The 25,942-nt window shown below is 45.1% G+C and overlaps 1 protein-coding gene across 1 annotated transcript in view; it reads right to left on the bottom strand.

The window, feature by feature from the left end:
* LOC141098806 (vomeronasal type-2 receptor 26-like) overlaps positions 1–5,976 on the bottom strand; it is a 42,262-nt gene extending 36,286 nt beyond the window's left edge. Inside the window, exon 1 of the mRNA XM_073586781.1 lies at positions 5,770–5,976. Within this exon, the coding sequence (XP_073442882.1) occupies positions 5,770–5,976 (207 nt within the window). The remainder of the gene's footprint in view (positions 1–5,769) is intronic.
* Positions 5,977–25,942: the final 19,966 nt, after the last annotated feature.

The raw sequence follows: 25,942 nt of genomic DNA, 5'->3' as shown, positions 1-25,942 counted from the left end.
TCACTACTAAAATTTAAGAAGGGACTGGATGCCTTTCTTGAAAAGTATAATATTACAGGGTATATACACTAGTCTCCTTAATATTGCGTTGATCCAGGGAGCTAGTCTGATTGCCGTATGTGGAGTCGGGAAGGAATTTTTTTCCCCAATGTGAAGCTTACTGTTTGCCACATGGGGTTTTTTGCCTTCCTCTGGATCAACATGTTAGGGCAAGTTAGGATAGGATATGGGTTGAACTAGATGGACTTAAAGTCTCCCTTCAACCTTAATTACTATGTTACTATGTTACTATGTTACAACTATCCTGCTTTAGTGCCTACTTAAACAGTTGCTGATCACAATAAACATGAAGCTTTGCATGCAAACCTGGTTGGGATGGTCGAAGAAACACAGCCTCTTTTGTGTTAGCCACACCAGCTCCTGTTACTCATTTTCTTCATCTTCAGAGTCCACTTCCTTATTGATACCCAATCAGCGCTGAGCAGATGAGATGAGGCTATGCTGGCTGCAATCTTTCCAAGTTTCTTCCTCCATTCAGTGTAAGCAGATTTGGTGCTTTCGGGACGTTTTTGTCACGGAATTGTGACAAAACCAGAAGCAAAACTTGATGCCAGCAAAGTGAATGAGAAGCCTGAAGTGTCATGCTCATGTGGAGTATTTTTGAGTTGCAGATTTGGTGCAGAATATAATCTGCAGCATGTCAAATCTCTGTGCATTTTTGCCCTGTGTTTTTCACCATTGACTTTACTCAAATTGATCAAAAACGCAGGCAAACATGCACCAAAAACATGCGCTTTTGCAGCTGAGTTTTTCCTACCAAGAGATGTAGAAATGGTGTAGAAATTCTACTTAACGTCTGCACATCTCCTTACCGGTATCATATTTCTCACCCATAGACTTTTCCGTTGTCTGGAGTAGATTTTTTGGTATATAACTGTGGCGCCCCTGAGGCTTCAGTCGCCACAGAGGTACTGCACCTTCTCCTAAGGTGTAGTGCCCCACCATCCAGGTAAGGTGGCAACTCCTGACCACGCTCCACACCTGCATTCCACACATAGGATAGTTCAGTGGGGCCACCTAACAGCTTCATGCTGGGGGTTAGCAGAGCACCCCTCGTGGAACCCTGCTTCGTAACACGAGATGTGCTGGGAGGCGGGTGGAGTAAGATGATACAAAAGAGTGGGAAGAGTGAAAGTTAGTGGTTAGTTGGTTAGAGGAGAGAGAAGAGAGAAGATGGGTGTCTGAGGGACATGCTGCAGCAGGTCCCAGTGATCTGGGCTGCTGGCACGAGAAAGACAGAGAAAGAGACTGATAACATTGATAACCTAACCTTCCATAAGAGAGAGAGAGCAGATCGGAATGAAGGAGAACAGAAGGATGGTGGGAAGCAGGTTGAGAAAGAGAGAGAACCCTTCCAGTCCAGAGAGCGCAAAGGCCGGGGCCCGGTCCCCGAGGTTGATTGGATCTTTATGTCCTGCAACAGACACCAGAGGAGTAGTGAGCCGCTAACGCCTTGCTCCCATCATAGACTTGGGACACAACAGCAACTGAATAGAGAGCCGGGATGCAGAGTGGAGTCCCCGAAGCAGGCTACAGCTGTCATGTTATACAAGTAAAGACTAGGAACACCTAGAGAGAGGCATTCCAGGGTAACTAAGTACTGGAGTGCTTCGCACCTAAAGGCGCATTGGAGGAGTCGTTCAGTAAGGTACATGTTGGCGGAGTGTGGAAGGGAGAATCCTATCCTGCCTGGAGGTTGGCTGGAGCCCTGACCTGGAGAACACAGTACGGAGGCAGGCAGTTGTGTGAACTGCAAACAGTGTGTAAAGCTTTGGAACTGCATACTCTGGTGTCCTCCAGTTATTCCCGCACCACTACACCTGGGTACCAGCCTCCATACCATTCTGCGCCTCTCCTCATCCAATGCACCAACACTGCCCTGGGACTACAGCTCCACCTGTGGGGAGCTATACCATGTCTGCTGCACCACACCATCAGTCCCAGCGGATCTGTATGCAGTGCTGGCTTACCATCTTACTTGCCAAACACCACGGGTGGCGTCACGAACTATTCATACAGTATAAACTTTAACACCATTAACATCACCGCCATTGATATTGGGCACCCAGGGCCACGGACCAGGTCACCGCTGCTGTGACACATTCCCGCCTTGACACCGGCCCAGTACCGAGTACCCCCGCTGCCCTGGGTGTGCGAGGGCGACCCATAACCTTCAAAAGTGCATATCCTTTATGAGTTTAGGAGAACCAATACATGACAGTGTGAACAGAATGTGTATGAGACCTCCTTTAAATTTAAGGCCGGGATCACACATGCGAGAAATTCGGACAAGTCTCGTATCTTAACACCCAGGCACTGCTGCCGGCACTCGGGAGCGGAGCGTGAAGCTGCATGTATTTCTATTGATCATCCTTAAAGTGTAGTAAATGTGAAACACCATTATTCTCAGCAGCGATCTGGGAGTCAGAGATGGTTCCAGGGGTCTTCCCCATACTTTTTTCCTTCCGTTCAGCACTTTTCCAATCCATTTAAACATTTCCACTGCCCCCCCAACCTCTTTGTAAGGTCTGCTGGAAATAGCTCGGTTCTCCCATTGACTCCTATTATACTTATTACTCAAAACGAGCATGCAAGTCTTTGGAGTTCAAGCAACAAGCACCTGAGCATTTTATAGCTCGCACATCTCTAGTTGTAATAAAACAAAATGGGGAAAGAGCCATGGGGGTGAATACTTTGGCAAGCCACTGTAGCTGCCAGCAACCACTCCTAGGCAGTCCTCAGTACTGCAACTGCTGACCCCAGGGGTTAGGATTGCTGACACAGACACTGACTAGGAGTCTATGACACTGTTCAGATAACACAGGTACTGGGTCACCAGAAAAACGGGACACTGACTCGAAGTCACTGGCAGGACAGGATTTGAACACCGGAAAAGGCAATACAGGTTTTGCGTCTGGCAGGACAAGCAGGACAGAATTTGGAAACTAGAACAGACTCCAACAGTAAGGACTCTGGAATGCTTTAGATGACAGACACTGGTGCTGGTTCAAGTACTGCTGCGACAATCTCTGGTTTAGGTACCACCAGAACAGCTTCGGGCTCAGGTACTGCCAGTGTGTCTTCAGGGTTCAGGTGAGACTCAGGAGGAAGCCCCGATGTAAGCGCTCAGCGCAGGATAAATGTGAGCCGAGCCTTACTGCAATCTTTGGGAGGCAAAATGAACAAATCAATAGCAGGTGAAGAATTGGTTTTATTTATTTTTTACGCCGTTCTCTGTGCGGTAGAAGTGATTAGACGACTTTATTCTTCAGGTCACTGCAATTACAGCGATACCAGATTTATATTGGGTTTTTATGTTTGGCTGCGTTGCCATGTTTAGACCTCTATAATTTTTCCATATTTCGGCCAACATGTTCACGTGACAGCTTATTTTTTGCAGGATTACTTGACATTTTTATCGGTATCATTTTCAGGCACATGACATTTTTTGATCACTTTCTATTCTGATTTTTGAGACGTAGAATGAACAAAAACCAGAAATTTAGGAATTGTTTTTAGGGTTTTATTTATACCGTTCCGCGTGTGGTAAAATTATAGAGAAAAAATAATTATTTTTCATCACTTTATTCTGAGACCTATATCTTTTTTATTTTTCTACTGATGAAGCTGTACGTTGGCTTATTTTTTGTGAGATAATATGTCACTTTTAGCGGTATCATTTTATGTACATTCGTCTTTTAGATCGCATTTTATTGTGTTTTATGTTTGGGGGTATAATGATAAACCTTATTTTTTCCCTCCTTTTTTATTTATTTATTTTACGATATTCAATGAAGGGGTTAACTAGTCGGACAGTTATATAGGTCGGGTCATTCCAAATGCGACGATACCAAATATGTGTATTTTTTACGTATAAGGTCCTGCTCTTAGTTGGCACTTACAAGCCACCTACCCTGCAGGACCTTGAAGGACTCCGCGGCCATCTTGCAGCCAGGATAACCATGGAACCCATCGGCACATTGTGATCGCATTGCATTGTGCAGATGGAAGGAGACAGGGAACTCCCTCTGTGATGCTCCTGTATGTTGCTGTCACTGAAGAGTGTCAGCTCTCACATAGAGCTAAAACTCACACCCGATCACAGCAGTGTTAAGCATGAGCCATGCAATTGCGGCCCCGTACCTATATGGCGGTTTGTGGGAATGCAGCTCTCACAGTGCCATATATTTACTGCACATGTTGGGAGGGGGTAAAAAAATTTTTTTAAAGGATATCCTTTTTCTCATCATTTCTTCAAAAAACACAACATACCTAAAGGAATCACGTTTATCGGGTTTGAGAAAATGTCATTAGGGTTGATGGATATGGGAACTATGAAGCAAAAATATATTCAATGGAAACTAAATGAATTTTCAATACAGATGATTTGATATAGTAGACATAAGCAAATCTAGTTAAAGACAAATTTGCTGAAATGAGCAGTTTCACAGGAATTTGAACATTTTAAGATTTGATTTGCGATTTTCAAAAAAAAAATTTGCCCAGCACAATTTTCCACACTGCTTATCCAACAAAGAATGGGAAAATGTAATTTGTTATTGTCGTGGGGGCTTCACCAAACTCCCTGTAGCTGTGACATCTAGCAAATTATCACACCTTGTACAGTGTGATCAGTACCTGGGTTGTCGGAGATCAGCGGCTCCCAGTGGATCACAGTCTGTAGAGCAGTCACTTTTCATCTCCAGAGTCACTGGGTAAGTCTCTTCTGTACAATGGAAGCTCTTATGGTTCTCTTTGTCTTCTCCCTGCATGTATGTTCTCAGAAATTACAAGGTTTCCCGTATTGATTTATTTGACACAAATCAAATTTTGGGAGGAAAATTCAGCCCAACATGTAGTTTTGAAATATTGGATTGCATCGAAGTGGAATAATCTGTGATTTCTAATCTCTCCTTGGATGGTTGCTGGATATCCCTTTTTTGATGTTTGTATTGGGACTGACTGTCTGCTGTAGGCTGGAATCAGACTTGCGAGAAACTCGGACTAGTCTCGCACATCAATACCCGGGACTGCCGCTGGCACTTCAATCTGAATGCCGGTTATTGACGTGCAATCTCGTCCAAGTTTCTCGCAAGTCTGACCCCGGCCTTATTCTGTGCAACAACTAGGTTTGCAAACAGTGGAATCTCATTACATTATGGGGTGAGCAGATTTTTTATCTTATCTTTCCATATTTCATTGGCTGTGAATACAGTTCACCATGCAATCCACAAAAGATCTATCATGCAAAGGAAAATCTATATATCAACACAATCCATAAACGCTGCCGTCTTCTCAGAGCAAGGCTAATTTCAGATGGACTTTGACAAATGTGGTCACATAAGTCTTTGACGTTCTTTATGTAAACCATGATCACCATGTCCTGCAGACTCAAGAGGAGAGGAACCATCCAGCTTGTTATTATCAACAATTCTGAAATCTCCCTCCACCTATACTGGCTTAACTTGGATCCAAGGCGCTGAAGTATGGATGAACAACAATCCTTGCTTTTACGTAAGAGAAAAATAACCGATTTAATTCAGACATCGATTTTTCCCCTCTCCAAAATTCCCATTAATGACAGTACAAATATCTCTTCATAAGAAGCTGTTTCCTGAAAGCATTGCTCTGCCTATTCCAAAATCTATGGAATTAACCTATTAACCAAAGATGATAGTAAGAGAGCCAACATGTTGTTATATAACTCACCTGTGAATATCCGAGAACACCCAATACCTGTGCCAAGGTTAAAGATATGCCTGGATTCAGATCTCCAATAACACCAACCAAGTTTCCAAATTTCTTACAAAAGTAATTAGGAATTGGATCTCCAGGACCAGATAGAATCTGTAGAACACTATATAGAGCATTACTTACAGAGTTACAAGAGTCGTACACATGGAATCCCAGAGTCATATTTGGTAAAATGTCAGGGTTCTTGTTAATCTCATCAATGGTAAAAATAAAGGCCATAAGATATCTGTAGAAATGAGGCAGAGGCCTGTAGAAAGTTTATAAAAGGAGACTTTAAAAATAAAGTTCTAAAAGAAATTATGAGCAAAAGAAAAAGGGAAAGAAACAAATAAAAAAATAAAAAAAGAGCGAAAAGGATGAGCAATTTTCTTTAAATTAAAAATTGCCAGCCTAGCAATTACTGCCCAGCCATCAATTGCCTGATTGAGAAGCTATACTGAATTCTTCTCAAGCTCTTTAACCCCCTTTACATTGTTGGGCATAATAGTACACTGATTTCAGACTCCCCCTGTTTGGTGCAGGCTCCGGCACTGAGGCCGCACCTTAGTTAACAGCTGCGGGTGGATTGCAGGCACATGTCAGCTGTATAGATCAGCTGTCATGTGCCCGCAATTTCTGACAGCAGCATTTAACTCGTGCTTACCGGAAGCGTGTGGCTAATCCCGCCCATTGGTGACCTCGTCACATGATCACGGGTCACCAATGGGTTGGCATGAGAACCAGAGGTCTGAAGCAGACCTCTATCGTTGTCACTGCTGGATTGCTATGAGCGCTGCCCGGTGGTCGACGCTCATAGCAAGTGAGCATTTCTGCTACACACAGGCGATCTGATCATCAATTGTGTGTAGCAGAGGCGATCAAAGTACTGCAGCTTCTATTCTCTCATGGAGACTATTAACCCCTTCCTGACATCCGACGGTATATCCCGTCCATGGGACCTGGGCCCCTATGCCCATGGATGGGATAGTACGTCGGCGCGATCAGCGGCGCCAACGTGGTGAGCGCCGCTGATCGCGGCCGGGTGTCAGCTGATTATCACAGCTGACACCCGGCACAATGTGTCAGGGGCGGTCACGGACCGCCCCCGACACGTTAACCCCTTGCACACCGCGATCAAACATGATCGCGGTGTACCGGGAGTTAAAGGGAAGCATCGGCAGGGAGGGGGCTCCCTCCGTGCTTCCCTGAGCCCCCCACGGCAGCGCAATGTGCAGCGCTGCTGCGGGGGGCTCCTTTCCTCCAGGCCCCCGAATCCAAGATGGCGACGGGGGCCTTCGGGGGCCTGAGGAAGCTGGCTTCCTCAGTGCCTGCAAAGCGCAGGCATGAGGAAGCCTTCTGCAGTGCCTGTGTCAGATCGCTGATCTGTCACAGTGATCTGTGATGTGACAGATCAGCGATCTGTCACAGGACAGTGATGTCCCACCTGGGACTATTTAATAAAGTAAAAAAAAAAATAAAAAAAAGTGTAAAAATAATTTAAAAAAAATCGCCAAATAAATTAGAAAAAAAAAAAAAATATTCCCCCAATAAATCCATTTTTTGGAAATAATAAAAAAAAAACAATAAAAGTACACATATTAGGTATCGCCGCATCCGTAACGACCCGCCCTATAAAACTGTCCCATTAGTTAACCCCTTTAGCGAACCCCTTAAAAAATAAAAATAAAAAACGAAGCAAAAAATAATGATTTATTATCATACTGCCAAACAAAAAGTGTAATAACGCGCGATCAAAAAGACGCATATAAATATCCATGGTACTGCTGAAAACGTCATCTTGTCCCGCAAAAAACGAGCCACCACACAGCATCATCAGCGAAAAAATAAAAAAGTTATAGCTCGCAGAATAAAGCGATGCAAAAATAATTATTTTTTATATAAAATAGTTTTCATTGCATAAAACCGACAAAAACATAAAAAAAGACCTAAATGAGGTATCGCTGTAACCGTACTGACCCGAAGAATAAAACTGCTTTATCAATTTTACCGCACGCGGAACGGTGTAAACACACCCCCCCAAAAGAAATTCATGAAACGCTGGTTTTTCTTCATTCTGCGTCCCAAAAATCGGAATAAAAAGCGATCAAAAAATGTCACGTGCCCGAAAATGGTACCAATAAAAACATCAACTCGTCCCGCAAAAAATAAGACCTCACATGACCCGGTGGGTCAAAATATGGAAAAATTATAGCTCTCAATATGTGGTGATGCAAAAACTATTTTTACAATAAAAAGCGTCTTTTAGCGTGCGACAGCTGCCAAAAATAAAAACCGCCATAAATAGTAAATCAAACCCCCCGATATCACCCCCTTAGTTAGGGAAAAATAATAAAATAAAAAAAATGTATTTATTTCCATTTTTTCATTAGGGTTAGGGCTAGGGTTAGGGCTAGGGGTGTGTTGGGGTAGGGTTAGGGCTAGGGTTAGGGTTAGGGTAGGGTTAGGGTTAGGGCTAGGTTTAGGGTTAGGGCTAGGGTTAGGGCTAGGGTTAGGGCTAGGGTTAGGGTTAGGGCTAGGGCTAGGGTTAGGGTTAGGGTTAGGGCTAGGGTTAGGGCTAAGATTAGGGTTAGGGGCATGTTGGGGTTCGGGTTGGAGTTAGAATTGGGGGTTTCCACTGTTTGGGCACATCAGGGGCTCTCCAAATGCAACATGGCGTCTGATCTCAATTCCAGCCAATTCTGAGTTGAAAAAGTCAAATGGTGCTCCTTCCCTTCCAAGCTCTGCCATGCGCCCAAACAGTGTTTTACCCCCACATGTAGGGTATCAGCCTACTCAGGACAAATTGCAAAACAATTTTTGGGGTCCAATTTCTCCTGTTACCCTTAGGAAAATAAAAAATTGGGGGCAAAAATATCATTTTTGTGGAAAAAAATGATTTTTTTATTTTCACGTCCGAGTGTTATAAACTTCTGTGAAGCACTTGGGGGTTCAAAGTGCTCACCACACATCTAGATAAGTTCCGTGGGGGGTCTAGTGTCCAAAATGGGGTCACTTGTGGGGAGTTTCAATAGTTTAGGTACATCAGGGCCTCTCCAAACGCACATGACACCCGCAGACCATTCCATCAAAGTCTGCATTCCAAAACGTCACTGCTTCCCTTCCGAGCCCCGACGTGTGTCCATACAGTAGTTTTCTCCCACATATGGGGTGTCAGCGTACTCAGGCCAAATTGGACAACAACTTTTGGGGGTCCAATTTCTCCTGTTACCCTTGGGAAAATGAAAAAATTGGGGACTAATTGATCATGTTTCTGGAAAAAATACGCTTTTTTTATTTTCATGCCCGGGCGTTATAAACTTCTGTGAAGCACTGGGGGGTTCAAAGTGCTCACCACACATCTAGATAAGTTCCTTGGGGGGTCTAGTTTACAAAATGGGGTCATTTGTGGGGGGTTTCCACTGTTTAGGTACATTAGGGGCTCTCCAAAGGCAACATGACACCCGCAGACCATTCCATCAAAGTCTGCATTCCAAAACGTCACTACTTCCCTTCCGAGCCCCGACGTGTGCCCATACAGTAGTTTTCTCCCACATATGGGGTATCAGCATACTCAGGACAAATTGGACAACAACTTTTGGGGTCCAATTTCTCCTGGTACCCTTGGGAAAATAAAAAAATGGTGACTAAAACATCATGTTTGTGGAAAAAATACGAATTTTTTATTTTCACGCTCGGGCGTTATAAACTTCTGTGAAGCACTGGGGGGGTCAAAGTGCTCACCACACATCTAGATAAGTTCCTTAGGGGGTCTAGTTTCCAAAATGGTGTCATTTGTGGGGGGTTTCCACTGTTTTGGTACATCAGTGGTTTTCCAAACGCGACATGGTGTCCGATCTCAATTCCAGCCAAAAACGTCAAATGGCGCTGCTTCCCTTCCGAGCTCTGCCATGCGCCCAAATAGTGGTTTACCCCCACATGTGGGGTATCAGCGTACTCAGGACAAATTGCACAATAACTTTTAGGGTTCTGTTACCCTTGGAAAAATAAGAATTGAGGGTGAAAAGATCATTTTTGTGGAAAAAATATGATTTTTTAATTGTATGGCTTTATGTTATAAACTTCTGTGAAGCCCATGGGGGTTCAAAGTTCTCACCACACATCTAGATAAGTTCCTAAGGGGGTCTAGTTTCCAAAATGGTGTCATTTGTGGGGGGTTTCCACTGTTTTGGTACATCAGGGGTTTTCCAAACGCGACATGGTGTCCGATCTCAATTCCAGCCAAAAACGTCAAATGGCGCTGCTTCCCTTCCGAGCTCTGCCATGCGCCCAAATAGTGGTTTACCCCCACATGTGGGGTATCAGCGTACTCAGGACAAATTGCACAATAACTTTTAGGGTCCTGTTACCCTTGGGAAAATAAAAATTGGGGTGAAAAGATCATTTTTGTGGAAAAAATATGATTTTTTAATTGTACCGCTGTACGTTATAAACTTTTGTAAAGCCCTTGTGGGTTCAAAGTTCTCACCACATATCTAGATAAGTTCCTTGGGGGGTCTAGTTTCCAAAATGGGGTCACTTGTGGGGGGTTTCCACTGTTTAGGTACATCAGGGACTCTCCAAACGTGACATGGCGTCCAATCTGAATTCCAGCCAATTTTGCATTGAAAAAGTCAAACGGCGCTCCTTCCATTCTGAGCTCTGCCATGCGCCGAAACAGTCGTTCCCCCCCACATATCAGGCATCTGCGTACTCAGGACAAATTGCACAATAACTTTTGCTGTCCAATTTCTCCTGTTACCCTTGGTAAAATAAAAAAAATTGAACCTGAATTATTTTTTTTATGAAAAAAGTTAGATGTTCATTTTTTTTTTAAATATTCAAAAAAATTCCTGTGACGCACCTAAAGGGTTAATAAACTTCTTGAATGTGGTTTTGAGCACCTTATGGGGTGCAGTTTTTAGAATGGTGTCACTTTTGGGTATTTTCTATCATATAGACCCCTCAAAGTGGCTTCAAATGTGATGTGGTCCTAAAAATAAAATGAGAAAAATGAGAAAATTGTTGTAAAAATGAGAAATCGCTGGTCAACTTTTAACCCTTATAACTTCCTAACAAAAAAAAATTTTGGTTCCAAAATTGTGCTGATGTAAAGTAAACATGTGGGAAATGTTAGTTATCAAGTTTTTTGTGTGCCATATCTCTGTGATTTAAGGGCATAAAAATTCAAAGTTGGAAAATCGCAAAATTTTCAAAATTTTCGCCAAATTTCCGTTTTTCTCACAAATAAACGCAAGTTATTTGAATGAAATTTTACCACTAACGTGAAGTACCATATGTCACGAGAAAACAATGTCAGAATCACCGTGATCCATGGAAGCGTTCCAGAGTTATGACCTCATAAAGGTACAGTGGTCAGAATTGTAAAAATTGGCCCGGTCATGAACGTGCAAACCACCCTTGGGGGTGAAGGGGTTAAAACATGCCAAAAAAATTCCCACACAGCAATGGCATAAAGTGAGACTAGGGACTTTTTTTTAAGTGGCGGAGGAATACAGTGCGGAAGGATACCTACCTTCCGTCATTGGATTCCTGCAGCCCGTAGAGAACGGCAGCATCAGCTGATGCTGCAGTTCTCTACCCAAGATCGTTGTGGGACACACTCGTGGACTGCTTCGGATCGTGGGTGAGTATTTTTGTGGTTTGTTATGTTAATATTTATTCCGTAAAAGACAATGGCTTCGGGGAACAATGTGACAAGTATTGGTAAGTATGTTACTCTATGTTATATGTACTGTATGTCTATGTATGTATTGTATGAATGTATTGTATGTAGTATGTATGTAGTATATATGTGGTATGTATGTAGCATGTAGTATGTATGTAGTATGTATGTAGCATGCATGTAGCATGCAGTATGTATGTAGCATGCATGTAGTATATATGTAGTATGTATGTGGTATGTATGTAGCATGTAGTATGTATGTAGCATGCATGTAGTATGTATGTAGTATGTATGTAGCATGCATGTAGTATATATGTAGTATGTATGTAACATGTAGTATGTATGTAGCATGCATGTAGTATATATGTAGTATGTATGTAGCATGTAGTATGTATGTAGCATGCATGTAGTATGTATGTAGTATGTATGTGGTATGTATGTAGCATGTAGTATGTATGTAGCATGCATGTAGTATATATGTGTTATGTATGTAGCATGTAGCATGCATGTAGCATGCATGTAGTATGTATGTAGTATGTATGTAGTATGTATGTGGTATGTATGTAGCATGTAGCATGCATGTAGTATGTATGTAGTATATATGTGGTATGTATGTAGCATGTAGTATGTATGTAGCATGCAGTATGTATGTAGCATGCATGTAGTATATATGTAGTATGTATGTAGCATATATGTAGTATGTATGTAGCATGTAGTATGTATGTAGCATGCAGTATGTATGTAGCATGCATGTAGTATATATGTAGTATGTATGTAGCATATATGTAGTATGTATGTAGCATGTAGTATATATGTAGTATGCATGTTGCATGCATGTAGTATATATGTAGTATGTATGTTGCATGTAGTATATATGTAGTATGCATGTTGCATGCATGTTGTATATATGTAGTATGTATGTTGCATGTAGTATATATGTAGTATGAATGTAGCATGTATGTAGTATGTAGTATGAATGTAGCATGTATGTAGTATGCATGTTGTATGTATGTAGCATGTATGTAGCATGTAATTTGTTTTTTTTGTTTTTTTTTACATTCAACACATTAGCCGGATGATGGGACTACTACTGTCCCATCATTGGCTAATGTGTCAATCACTGTCATGGTAGCAGGCATCGCCCGATGGGACTTGTAGTCCCATCGGACGATGCCTGCACAGACTCCCGAAGCCTGCACAGACCACCGGCAGGCCGGCACAGCCCCCCGGCAGGCCGGCACAGCCCACCGGAGCCTGCACAGACCACCGGCAGGCCGGCACAGCCCCCCGGCAGGCCGGCACAGCCCACCGGAGCCTGCACAGACCACCGGCAGGCCGGCACAGCCCCCCGGCAGGCCGGCACAGACCACCGGAGCCTGCACAGACCCCCTGGCAGGCCGGCACAGCCCCCCGAAAGGCCCGTACAGACCCCAGAGAGGCTGTACAAGGCAAAAACAGGGTTTTTCTTATTCCGATACCGGAAGTCCCATAGACTTGAATGGGACTTCCGGTATCGGAATCGGCGATACCGATACTTTTTTTTAAGATCGGCCGATCCATTCCGATCCGATACTTTGAAGTATCGGACGGTATCGCTCAACTCTACTTGTGACGTTATAGCGATATTGCTAGCGATATCGCTGTATCTGATACTTACCTACAACCCGCTCCCCCGCTGGTTATCGCTGATCGCGCGAGAACGTCCTGGACTGTTTCTCGTCGTCTGCTTCCTGCGACGCTTCCTGCTGTGAAGACGAGCGACGAGTGTGGAGCCAGGCGGGAGGACGCAGGATCGCCTAGTGTGACAGGTAAGTAGCGACCCCCGACCCCTGCGATGTCGCTGGTGAGATCTGCCTGTGTGGCAGCTCACTAGCGACCATTTAGCGATGTACCAGCGATCCTGACCACGTCATATCGCTGGTCGGGATCGCTGGTACATCGCTAAGTGTGACAGTACCTTTAGGAGGGAAAGTTGCAGGAGCAGAGAAAGTGTCAGAATCCAGTCTGTAGACAGGGATTAGGACTGTGGAGTCCACTGGCAAATATATAGCTGAAGAATATTTTTATGGAGGCTGAAAAAATTGAATATATTTTGATCCACCATTACATGCTTCAAGGTCTTTTTTGTGATATATAACACACCCAAAAATCATTAAAACATTTTTCTGGGCCACATTTCTCAGCCATAGAATATTCCGTAGTGTGGAGTACATTTATGTGATCTCTAAAACTAAGAAATAGTTTTTGGGATAAGGAGGAAGATGATGATAAGACACAGTTGCTGCTAACTCTTGTTGTTGCTAAGTCATGAAGTTAGGAGCACCAGTATACTGTGGTGGAAGATGATCTGGTGGATGACGAAGTCACCAACCCAACCTGGGAAGATGACATGCAGAGCGAGGCCAGTAGCGCTGAGGGGAAAACATCGGCAGCACCAAAACAGACAGCAAGAGGCAGTGGGGTGACCAGAGGGATAATGCTGGAAACGGTACCACAGAGCACCAAAACTGGTAAATTTCTCAATAAAAGAGTTAGGTGTTCACCAGTTTCGGACTTTTTTAAAGAGTTCTGAGACTAATAAAATGGCAATTTGCAATCTGTGACATGCCAAGATCAGCAGGAGAATGACCTCTAAGAACCTAACTACCACCAGCATGATCAGGCACATGTCATCTAAGTTCCTGACTCGGTGGGCTGAACGCCTAGATCCACAATTTCTGCTATCGAGTGGCACCACTTTATCTTCTCCTGTGCTAAGTGCTTCCCAATGCCCTGTCCAAAACATTGGCACAGATGCCTACTGCCCTCCACCTATCCTTCTACATTCTGACTTACCATCATCACACGCTTCTAAATCCTTGACCCAGCCCAGCATTCAGCTGTCCTTACCCCAGACCTTGGTCAGAAAAGCAAGTTCCTAGCCACCCACTTACAATCTTATATGTTAAGCGGGCACATTTTCAGGATGCTTGCCATAGAAATGTTGCCATTTAGCTTGTTGTGAACTAGGGATTTCTGCCAACTCATGGTGACAGCCGTCCCTCAGTACTCAGTCTCCAGCCACCACTTCATCTCCCTGTGTGGTGTCCCTGCCATGTACCAGCACGCATTCACGAACATCACTCGTGCCATTACCAATGCACTTGCTGGCACTGTCCACTTAACGACCGATACGTGGACAAACGCTTGTGGCTAGGGAAACTACATTTTCCTGATGGCACACTGGGTGAACATTGTGGAGGCTGAGGCCCTGGCACGTCTCATGTGCTCCTGACGCCAAGGATTGCCAGTTCTTCTTCTATCAGGATTTCCTCCACCTCCTACAGCAGTTACTACACCCCCTCCTGCTACTCCTAGTACTCGATTTCCAAGGTGCTATCTCAGAGCACGTTGACCACATCAGTAGGAAGTTGGAAACTCTGCAGCACTGCCTCAGGGAAGTGGCAACAGTGCTGAACTTAATTTGTCTAGGAGACAAACTGCACACCAGACCACATGTTCCACTGTTACAGAGTTACTGGTAAATACTATGTCTATTTAACCCTCTTGTTCTGTCTCCGACACAATCAATGACTATTAACTGTTCATTTCCACAACATAAATTCAGTATAATGCTCAGTTTACCACACATTTTAATGTTTATTGTTTCCAGCTCCATCTAGTGGCCAAAAGTTATAACTGCATGATGTTATGCATTGTATTTCCTGTATTATTTCCCTCCAATTGCTAAAGTATTCTGGGTAACTTTGCAAGGTACCATGGTCTATCCCAGCCCCCTTTCTCTCTTCAGTCGGCCATTTCTTTCAAGTCTGCATATTGGAAGCACCTCATCGCTTTACTCTCCTTGTGTTAGCATCAGTGCTTTACCACACATCTATATACCTACATTCAATAAACCACAGATTCAACTACTGTCTCCCTTATTGGACCCCGGTATAGTGGTTTAGCTGATGTTAAGCTATATGAATACCGTTCATTTAGTGAGGACATGACAGTAAAACACCAGCTCTCCAGCTAGTGGGAATACAGAGAGAACGGCCTCCATCCTGCAGAGGCCAATTACACAGCGCTATCCAGCTAGTGCAATTCAGGGAAAAGGCACCCATTCATCCAGCTTGCAGAAACTAGTGATGCTGCAGAAATCCATCTAGTGAGATTCAAGTCACTGGCTACACAGAGGCTAACACAGCTACAGCAATCTCTGCACAGCCAAGCATCCCTCTAAGACACCATGTCCCACAAATCACACAGGACAAAATCTGCTACATCCGCCTCCTCAAAGGCTGTATCCATCAGCAGCGCAGTCGCCATTGCCCGCGCAAATGCTGAAGCCACCAAAATGTGAGCACGCTATGCTGAAGAAGAGATGCAACTTAAATTAGAGAAAGCACACCTAGATGATGAAGAGAGAAGGTCATAGATAGAGCACGAGTGGATGCTGCCTTAGAGAGCCGAGCTGCAAAAAAGGAAGCGGCTGCAGCACTGGCCGAGGCAGAAGAACTAGAAGCCGCACACAACCCTGAGCTGCATAGTCGCAGCAGTGCGTTAGGTCTGAAGTTGCCGCTGCAAGATTCACCACAATGCACATCTCAATATGTTAATGAACTTCCTGATCCAAACTATAACCTAGATCACGACACATCCAGTGAAACGAATGAGAGTCATCATGAGGCTCAGCTCCAGGAAAATGTGAAGCAAAGCAAATCTCCTGTCTTCCTTGCCCCTCACCAAGTAACCAAAGTGAATCACCTTGCTGACACACAGCATGTCAGACTGAAGCAATATGACACCGGCTGGCATCACCCTGAGGATACTAACAGATAGGAACGCACCTCACATTACTATCAGGGTCAGGGTGACCCATCACCAGTATACTCTACTGACAACTGGTTCACATCAGAACTTGCTAGGATCTTCACACGACGTGATCTGGCTACCAAGGGACTCATGAAATTCACTGACCATGCTGAAGGTTACAGAGCTTGGAAAGCTTCCTTCCAAAATGTTACCAGAGACTTGGGGTTAAAAAACAGGGAAGAGATAGACCTCTTAGTCAAATACCTGGGAGAAGAGTCAGTCAAACACGCAGTAAGGATCAGAGACATTAATATAAACTACCCTCAAATAGGCCTTAAAGAGATCTGGAAGAGGTTAGATGAGTGTTACGGCTCTGCAGAGGTAATAGAGAGAGCCTTGTTCAAAAGAATTGATGACTTTCCTAAAACATCTAACAAAGGTCTCCAAAAACTTAGAGCGCTAGGTGACCTGCTACAAGAGGTCCTAGTTGCCAAATGTGAAGGTGACCTACCAGGACTTGCATACCTTGACACAGCCAAAGGTGTTAACCCTATAGTCCAAAAGTTGCTCTACAATCTACAGGAGAGGTAGCTCACACGTGGCTCCACGTACAAATACAAACACAGTGTTTCATTCCCTCCCTTCTCCGTTTTTGTAGACTTCATACTCGAACAAGCGGCAATCAAAATGATCCCAGCTTTGACTTTGCAATGCTATATATGCCGCACCACCACCAGCTGCAAACCCACGCAGAACATTTATGGCACTGCACAAGATTAATGTTTCTTCTCCAAGTTCCAATTACAGGTCTGCTGGCTGCTCTCAAACAGAGACAAAGGTACAAGAACCTGACAAGCAGTGCCCGCTTCATCAGAAGCCTCATCCTCTCCTAAAATGCAGAGCCTTCAGAGGAAAATCTATGCCGGATCGCAGAAGCTTCCTAAAAGAGAACGGTATCTGCTACAACTGCTGCTCATCCACAACTCACCTCGCCAAGGATTGTAAGGTCAGTGTAAAATGCACAGAATGTGGCACCACAGATCATAACACTGCCCTACACCCTGGTCCAGCTCCATGGAGTGCACAAAACACGCCAGCTGACAGTGAGCATGGCGGGGAGGAAAAGAGCACTGATGCAGCTATGCAAGAGATCACTTCACAATGTACTGAAGTCTGTAAAGGGGCAATAGACAGTAGGTCTTGTTCAAAAATATGCCCCGTCAGAGTGTACCCAAAGGGCCATAGAGACAAAGCTGTGAGTCTGTATGCTATCTTGGATGATCAAAGTAATCGATCCCTGGCTAGATCAACATTCTTTGACCTATTCAACATTAAAGGACCAAGCACTCCTTACTCATTAAAGACATGTGGAGGTACTGTGACAACAGCGGGCAGGAAAGCCACTGACTACCAAATTGAGTCCTTAGACGGACAATTCTGCCTGCCACTAACTACAATCATCGAGTGTAATCAGATCTCAGACAACAGGTCTGAAATCCCTATACCAGATGTGGCAATCCATCATGCTCACTTAAAACGCATAGCACACCTTATACCGGAACTCGACCATCAGGCACAGATAATACTCCTGTTGGGAAGAGATATCCTGCAGGTTCATAAAGTGAGAAGTCATATCAATGGACTCAACAATGCTCCCTATGCCCAAAAGCTATACCTAGGATGGGTCATAATAGGAAACGTATGCTTGGGACACAAGCACGACCCATCTTCTGTGACAAGCATGTTAACAAATACACTGGAGAAAGGACGCCCATCTCTGTTTCAACCTTGCAACAACGAGTTCCATGTCAAGGAACTACCACACAGCATCCAACTACCCAATCACTTAATAGACTTTGCTCATGACAGCAGTATGGTGTCAGGAAGCTATGAGGATCAGCTGGGGTGCACAGTCTTCCAGAGAACTAAGCAAGACAACCAGGTAGCAATGTCAGTAGAGGATAACCTGTTCTTAGAGATAATGGTGAAAGGGCTCATAAAAGATGAGACCAACAGCTGGGTTGCACCTCTTCCCTTCAGAACCCACAGACTAGGTCCACCAAACAACAGAGATCAGGCATTCAAACGTTTCTCCTCTCTCAAACATAAGCTGCAAAAGAAGCCAGAGATGAGAGATCACTTCTTCTCCCTCATGTCAAAGATATTTGAGAACTGCCATGCAGAACTAGCTCCCACTCTCAAAGACTCTGAAGAATGCTGGTTCCTACCCATGTTTGGAGTATACCACCCTAAGAAACTGGTTCAGATTAGAGTGGTGTTCAACTCCAGTGCTAAGTTTGATGATGTCTCCCTAAATGATGTTCTACTGACAGGACTAGATTTCAATAACAAACTGCTGGGAGTACTTATGCGCTTCCGTAAGGATTCCATTGCCTTCATCGCTGACATCCAGCAAATGTTCTATTGCTTCCTTGTGAGAGAGAGACAGGAACTTCCTAAGATTCTTCTGGTACAGAGACAATGATGCTACTAAAGAGGTCACAGAGTAACCTCAGGCTTCACAAAATAGCCTCAAACAGCCAAGAACTCATGGAAGCATTCCCTTCACAAGACTTGTGTAGCGGTCTCAGAGACCTAAACCTGGGGTCAGACCCCACACCAATGCAACGCAGCCTCGGGCTTCTCTGGAATCTACAGTCAGACACTTTCACCTTTCAGGTCAGCCAGGAAGAAAAGCCTTTCATATGCAGAGGTGTCCTGTCTACCATCAACAGCCTGTACGATCCCCTGGGGTTTGCAGCTCCTGTTACTTTACAAGGCAAAGCCATACTAAGAGACTTAACCAAGGAGACATCTGACTGGGATGCACCTTTGCCACCTGACAAGAGAATCCAGTGGGAAGCATGGAAGAACTCTTTAGCAGTTGGAAGTCACTTACTCGAGCCATTACCTGCCTGACTCATATAGCTCGCTCATTCAAGACCACCAGAGCTTGTGACATGGAAAAATTTAAAGGTTGGCTTCTCTGTAAAAACACCTATGTTACCTCTGACTTGGAATTTTCCAGAAACCACATCATCTCTACAGTTCAGAGAGAAACCTACTCTATGGAAATCCAATGTCTCATTAACAAAGCTTCAATGCCCGCGAGCAGCTCACTGAGAAAACTCGACCCATTCATCGACAACAACGGCCTGCTGAGAGTAGGAGGTCGCCTCAAAGAAGCTAAAATAGAGTTTGAGGAGAAATTCCCTCTTATCATTCCTGGAAAATGTCATGTTGCTTACCTAATCGTGCAACACTACCACAATCTGGTCAAACACCAAGGAAGACTATTCACAGAAGGAGCCATCAGAACTGCTGGCCTGTGGATTGTCGGTGCAAAGAAACTCATCTGTAGAGTCATCTACAAATGCCGTAAGCTTCGTGGTTCCACTCAAACCCAAAAGATGGCTGACCTACCAGGAGATAGACTCAGCCCAGACCCTCCTATAACCAACGTTGGTCTCAATGTGTTTGGACCTCTTGTGTTACTCGTCACACAAGAGGTGGACAAGCCAATAGTAAACATTGGGCCATCATGTTTACCTGTCTGCCAATCCGAGCTGCCCACATAGAGCTCATTGAGTCACTTGACACCTCAAGCTTCATCAATGCTTTGAGATGTTTCATTGCCATCCGCAGTCCTATCAAACATATACGTTCAGACAGAGGTACCAACTTCATTGGTGCAGCGAAGGAATTGGGCATACCTTCAAATCTAGGCCATAAGACTCTCAAGAGGTTCCTCAGTGACCAAAGTTGCACATGGTCATTCAACCCACCTCACTCCTCACACATGGGTGGATCTTGGGAACGAATGATTAGTCTAGTATGAAGAATACTTGACTCTACTCTTCTTCAGGAAGAAGCAGTGAGACTTACCCACGAAAGTCTAACCACCTTCATGGCAGAAGCCGCAGCTATAATCAACGCAAGGCCCTTGGTTCCAGTTCCTAAAGACCCTGAGGAGCCCTTGTTATTGACTCCAGCGACACTTCTAACCCAGAAAACGGGACTATCCAGTGCCCCTCCAGGAGGATTCGACGCTAAGGATCTCTACAAGCGCCAATGGAGGCAGGTACAAAGTCTTGCCAATACATTCTGGGACAGGTGGCGCAAACAATATTTGTCTACCTTGCAGCCACAGACAAAGTGGCAATCTACCAGGCCTAATCTTCAGATTGGTGACCTCATCCTTGTTAAAGACTGCCAGGCCCATCGGAACCAGTGGCCACTTGGACTAGTGACTACTACGTTTCCGAGTAAAGATGGCAATGTTCTCAAAGTCGAACTTAGGATGGCCAAGGGAGATGAACTTAAGACATTCTCCAGACCAGTGACTGAGCTGGTCCTATTGTTGCCTTCGGAGAATAAGAATGGTGTTGTTCAATGCCAGACGGAGAGTGTTCTGTCTCCGAAACAATCAATAACTCTTAACTGTTCATTTCCATAACATAAATTCAGTATAATGCTCAGTTTACCACACGTTTTAATGTTTATTGTTTCCAGCTCCATCTAGTGGCCAAAAGTTATAACTGCATGATGTTATGCATTATATTTCCTGTATTATTTCCCTCCAATTCCTAAAGTATTCTGGGTAACTTTGCAAGGTACCATGGTCTATCCCAGCCCCCTTTCTCTCTTCAGACGGCCATTTCTTTCAAGTCTGCATATTGGAAGCACCTCATCGCTTTACTCCCCTTGTGTCAGCATCGGTGTTTTACCACACATCTATATACCTACGTTCAATAAACCACAGATTCAACTACAGTCTCCCTTATTGGACCCCAGTATAGCGGTTTAGCTGCTTGTTAAGCTATATGAATGCCTTTCATTTAGTGAGGACATGACACCTCTGTACGCCTTTTTGTGATGGTTACCCTGCTCTATTGGAGCATCTTTAACTGCACTTTTGCATCTTTAAATGTCCTTTCTTGATGCACTTTAACTAAATCTGCCAAGAGGTATATCCACTTGATTTGATATTTTATTTTGTAGTGCTCAGCACTAGAGTTGAGCGAAACGGGTCGAAAAAATTCAAAAGTCGTGAAACGAAACCCGACCCTAGGATGAGGTCGGCCACGAGGTCGGCGACTTACGCGCCAAAGTCGCGTTTCAAAAGTTTGTTTTGCGCTCTTTTTCAGCCAATCAGGATCCACGGACACTGTGGGCAACGTGATGACATAGGCACGGGTCACCACCATCTTTCAGAAGGGCATGCAAGTGATTGGCTTGCTTTGGGGGGCGTCACAGGGGGTATAAAAGGGCGTGCACGCCGACCGCCATGTTACTCATGCTGATCTCAGAATAGGGAGAGCTGCTGCTGCTGCTGATTTTGTAGGGAGAGCGTTAGGCAGGGAAGAAGACACCAAAAACTGCTTCTGCTGCTAGCGATTTTGCCTGTACAACACACCAGTCACTGTGCAGTGCAAGGGGAGGCTATATAGTGGTGTATCAGTGGTGTTGGTTGTTGGGCTGCCTTCTAAGGCTTCCTGACATTCCTGCATTGCTGTTTACCCACTGCTCCGCAAACTGCTTTTTTAAAAGCAATCACAATTTTTTTTTTGTCCTGCTGAGAAGAAGAAAAAAAAACTGCTTCTGCTGCTAGCGATTTTGCCTGTACAACACACCAGTCACTGTGCAGTGCAAGGGGAGGCTATATAGTGGTGTATCAGTGGTGTTGGTTGTTGGGCTGCCTTCTAAGGCTTCCTGACATTCCTGCATTGCTGTTTACCCACTGCTCCGCAAACTGCTTTTTTAAAAGCAATCACAATTTTTTTTTTGTCCTGCTGAGGTACTGAGCGTGCATTTTTTCACACCATACAGCGGTGTACGCTGCTCACACAGTACCGTGTAACGGCTGTTATCACAGCCACAGTGAAGCTATCAGTGAGTCACTCTGTGAGAATAAGTCGAGGACATGTTCCGTTCTTACAGACCTGCACTCTAGGGAGATTCCAATTCTGCCCAATTCTACATACACCTTGTAGTTTGTGATACACTAGCCAATTTCTGCCTGTGACATAGCGCTCAGATACTCAGTGGGCCTCACACAATCCATAAGTGTCCAGTGTCCACAAGTGTGTGCAGAAATTAAAAATCTCCCTTATCCTCTAGTCACTTTGGTCACAGCTCTGCCATCGAGCCTGTGACAGAGCGCTCAGATACTAGTCAGTGGGCCTCACACAATCCATAAGTGTCCAGTGTCCACAAGTGTGTGCAGAAATTCAAAATCTCCCTTATCCTCTAGTCACTTTGGTCACAGCTCTGCCATCGAGCCTGTGACAGAGCGCTCAGATACTAGTCAGTGGGCCTCACACAATCCATAAGTGTCCAGTGTCCACAAGTGTGTGCAGAAATTCAAAATCTCCCTTATCCTCTAGTCACTTTGGTCACAGCTCTGCCATCGAGCCTGTGACAGAGCGCTCAGATACTAGTCAGTGGGCCTCACACAATCCATAAGTGTCCAGTGTCCACAAGTGTGTGCAGAAATTCAAAATCTCCCTTATCCTCTAGTCACTTTGGTCACAGCTCTGCCATCGAGCCTGTGACAGAGCACTCAGATACTAGTCAGTGGGCCTCGCACAATCCATAAGTGTCCAGTGTCCACAAGTGTGTGCAGAAATTCAAAATCTCCCTTATCCTCTAGTCACTTTGGTCACAGCTCTGCCATCGAGCCTGTGACAGAGCGCTCAGATACTAGTCAGTGGGCCTCACACAATCCATAAGTGTCCAGTGTCCACAAGTGTGTGCAGAAATTAAAAATCTCCCTTATCCTCTAGTCACTTTGGTCACAGCTCTGCCATCGAGCCTGTGACAGAGCGCTCAGATACTAGTCAGTGGGCCTCACACAATCCATAAGTGTCCAGTGTCCACAAGTGTGTGCAGAAATTCAAAATCTCCCTTATCCTCTAGTCACTTTGGTCACAGCTCTGCCATCGAGCCTGTGACAGAGCGCTCAGATACTAGTCAGTGGGCCTCACACAATCCATAAGTGTCCAGTGTCCACAAGTGTGTGCAGAAATTCAAAATCTCCCTTATCCTCTAGTCACTTTGGTCACAGCTCTGCCATCGAGCCTGTGACAGAGCGCTCAGATACTAGTCAGTGGGCCTCACACAATCCACAAGTGTCCAGTGTCCACAAGTGTGTGCAGAAATTCAAAATCTCCCTTATCTTCTAGTCACTTTGGTCACAGCTCTGCCATCGAGCCTGTGACAGAGCGCTCAGATACTAGTCAGTGGGCCTCACACAATCCATAAGTGTCCAGTGTCCACAAGTGTGTGCAGAAATTCAAAATCTCCCTTATCCTCTAGTCACTTTGGTCACAGCTCTGCCATCGAGCCTGTGACAGAGCGCTCAGATACTCAGTGGGCCTCACACAATCCAAAAGTGTCCAGTGTCCACAAGTGTCTGCAGAAATTCAAAATCTCCCCTGTCCTATAGACACCTTGTACCTTGTTTTACATTACTATATAGTTTGTTGGATTTTGTCTACATTTCTACCAAAAATGAGGAAGGCTGGTGGAAGAGGCCGTGGAATTGGGCGGGGGTTGGCAGCTGGTAATGATGGTGTTGGTGGTGGATCTGATGGTAATGGCAAGAGCAAAATAGGACCGAATGCAGGAGGTGTTGAGCCTGCGTCATCGTCTGGCTACATAAGGCCTCGAACGCTTAGTTTTCTAGGAGTTGGCAAACCGCTTTTAAAGCCAGAGCATCAGGAAAAAGTTTTGTCTTACATTGCTGACTCAGCCTCCAGCTCTATCGCCTCCTCTTCTTCAGTTGTAAAAAGTAAAAGCACTGAGTCATCATTGGAGGCTCATGTTCATGAATCACACCTTTCCTTGTGTCCTTCACCCCAACCAAGATTGAAGGATGACGCAGGCCATACTACTGATTACTCCATGGAGCTGTTTTCACATACCATGCCTGGATTATCAAGTGAAATGGTGAATTACCCAGGCCAAGATGAATCTGACATGGAGTGCACTGATGCACAGCCGCTGATGGATGATTCTGCTGGTACATTCACTCAGAGCACTACATTGTCCTCGCAGTGTACAGAGCCAGATTCTGACCCTGATGAGACTCAGGTGCCCCTTCCCGCACACTATACCACCATACACGGTGACACAGAGGAAGGTGCACATGACATAGAAGAGGAGGTGATGGATGACCCAGTTGATGACCCAGATTGGCATCCATTGGGGGAAGAGGGTGCTGCTTCCAATAGCTCAGATGAGGAGCATCCACAGCAGACATCGACATCGCAACAGCTGTTATCTGGCAGGCCCGGAGCACTCCAAAGACAGGTTCCAAACATCAAAAGAGTTGCTGGACAGCTTGTCCAAAGGGTCAAAGATCACAGCGTGCTAGGCCGCAAAATGTCTGCCAAAGTAGGAAGAGTGCAGTGTGGCACTTTTTTGAACAAAATCCTCATGATCAGGCCAAGGTTATCTGTAAGAAGTGCGCAAAGACCTTTAGCCGAGGGAAAAATCTGAAAAATTTGAATACCAGTTGCATGCTTAGACATTTAACCAGCATGCACTTGCAAGCGTGGACACAACACCAAACCTCAAGTGCCACATGTGCAACTGATCACAACGAAGGTAGTCAGCAACGCTACATTGTTTCCCCCACTGTAAGCCCACCGGTTAGCACAGCAGCAAATGTTGAGGTGTCAGTGCAATGCCACAGCAGTCAGGGAATCCCACTGTTATATCAACGAAAGACTGATTCTAGGCCATCATAAAGAACAACAACTCCATCACCATCATCAACCCTCTCTCAGTCCGCCCTGTCCACCGCTACTTCCACCATATGCAGCTCTCAAGTCCAGCTCACCCTCCCAGACACTATGAGTAGGTCAAGAAAGTACTCAGTCTCTCATCCGCGTACACTGGGTTTGAACGCCCACATTGCCAAACTAATCTCGTTTGAGATGATGCCCTTTCGGTTGGTGGAAAGCGCAGCTTTCCGCGAACTCATGGCCTATGCAGTACCACGCTATGACCTACCCAGTCGCCACTTCTTCTCTCGCAAAGCCATCCCAGCCCTCCACCGTCATGTGAAAGACTGCATTGTCCATGCACTCAAGCAGTCAGTGAGTGGAAAGGTGCACCTCACAACTGATGCATGGTCCAGTCGGCATGGCCAGGGCCGTTACGTGTCCATCACTACGCACTGGGTTAATGTGGTGGATGCAGGGTCCACAGGGGACAGTGGTGGTGGGACAGTGCTGCCTAGCCCACGGTATAGGAAACAGTTGGCTGTAGGCGTTCGACCCTCCTCCTCCTCCAGAAGCGAAAGCTCATCCACAGAGCGCAGTCGTACGAGCACTCCATCTGCAGCTGCCACTGTTGCACACGATGTGTCCCCCTATCGAGCAGCTAGTAGAAAGCGTCAGCAGGCTGTGTTGCAGATGATGTGTTTGGGCGACAGACACACCGCCGAGGTACTGGCCGAGTACTTGAAGCGACAAACTGAGTCATGGCTGGGCAGTGTACATCTTGAGGCAGGCAAGGTAGTTAGTGATAATGGCCGTAATTTTGTGGCAGCCATAGCCCTTTCAAAACTCAGCCACATACCTTGCTTGGCTCACACCTTGAACCTGGTGGTGCAGTGCTTCCTCAAAAATTATCCGGAGTTAACAGCCCTGCTCCAGAAGG

Source organism: Dendrobates tinctorius, unplaced genomic scaffold, assembly GCF_039654945.1.
Source record: "Dendrobates tinctorius isolate UK_male_01 unplaced genomic scaffold, ASM3965494v1 ptg000095l, whole genome shotgun sequence".
NCBI lineage: Eukaryota > Metazoa > Chordata > Amphibia > Anura > Dendrobatidae > Dendrobates > Dendrobates tinctorius.
This window is presented reverse-complemented; position numbering and strand designations above follow the sequence as displayed.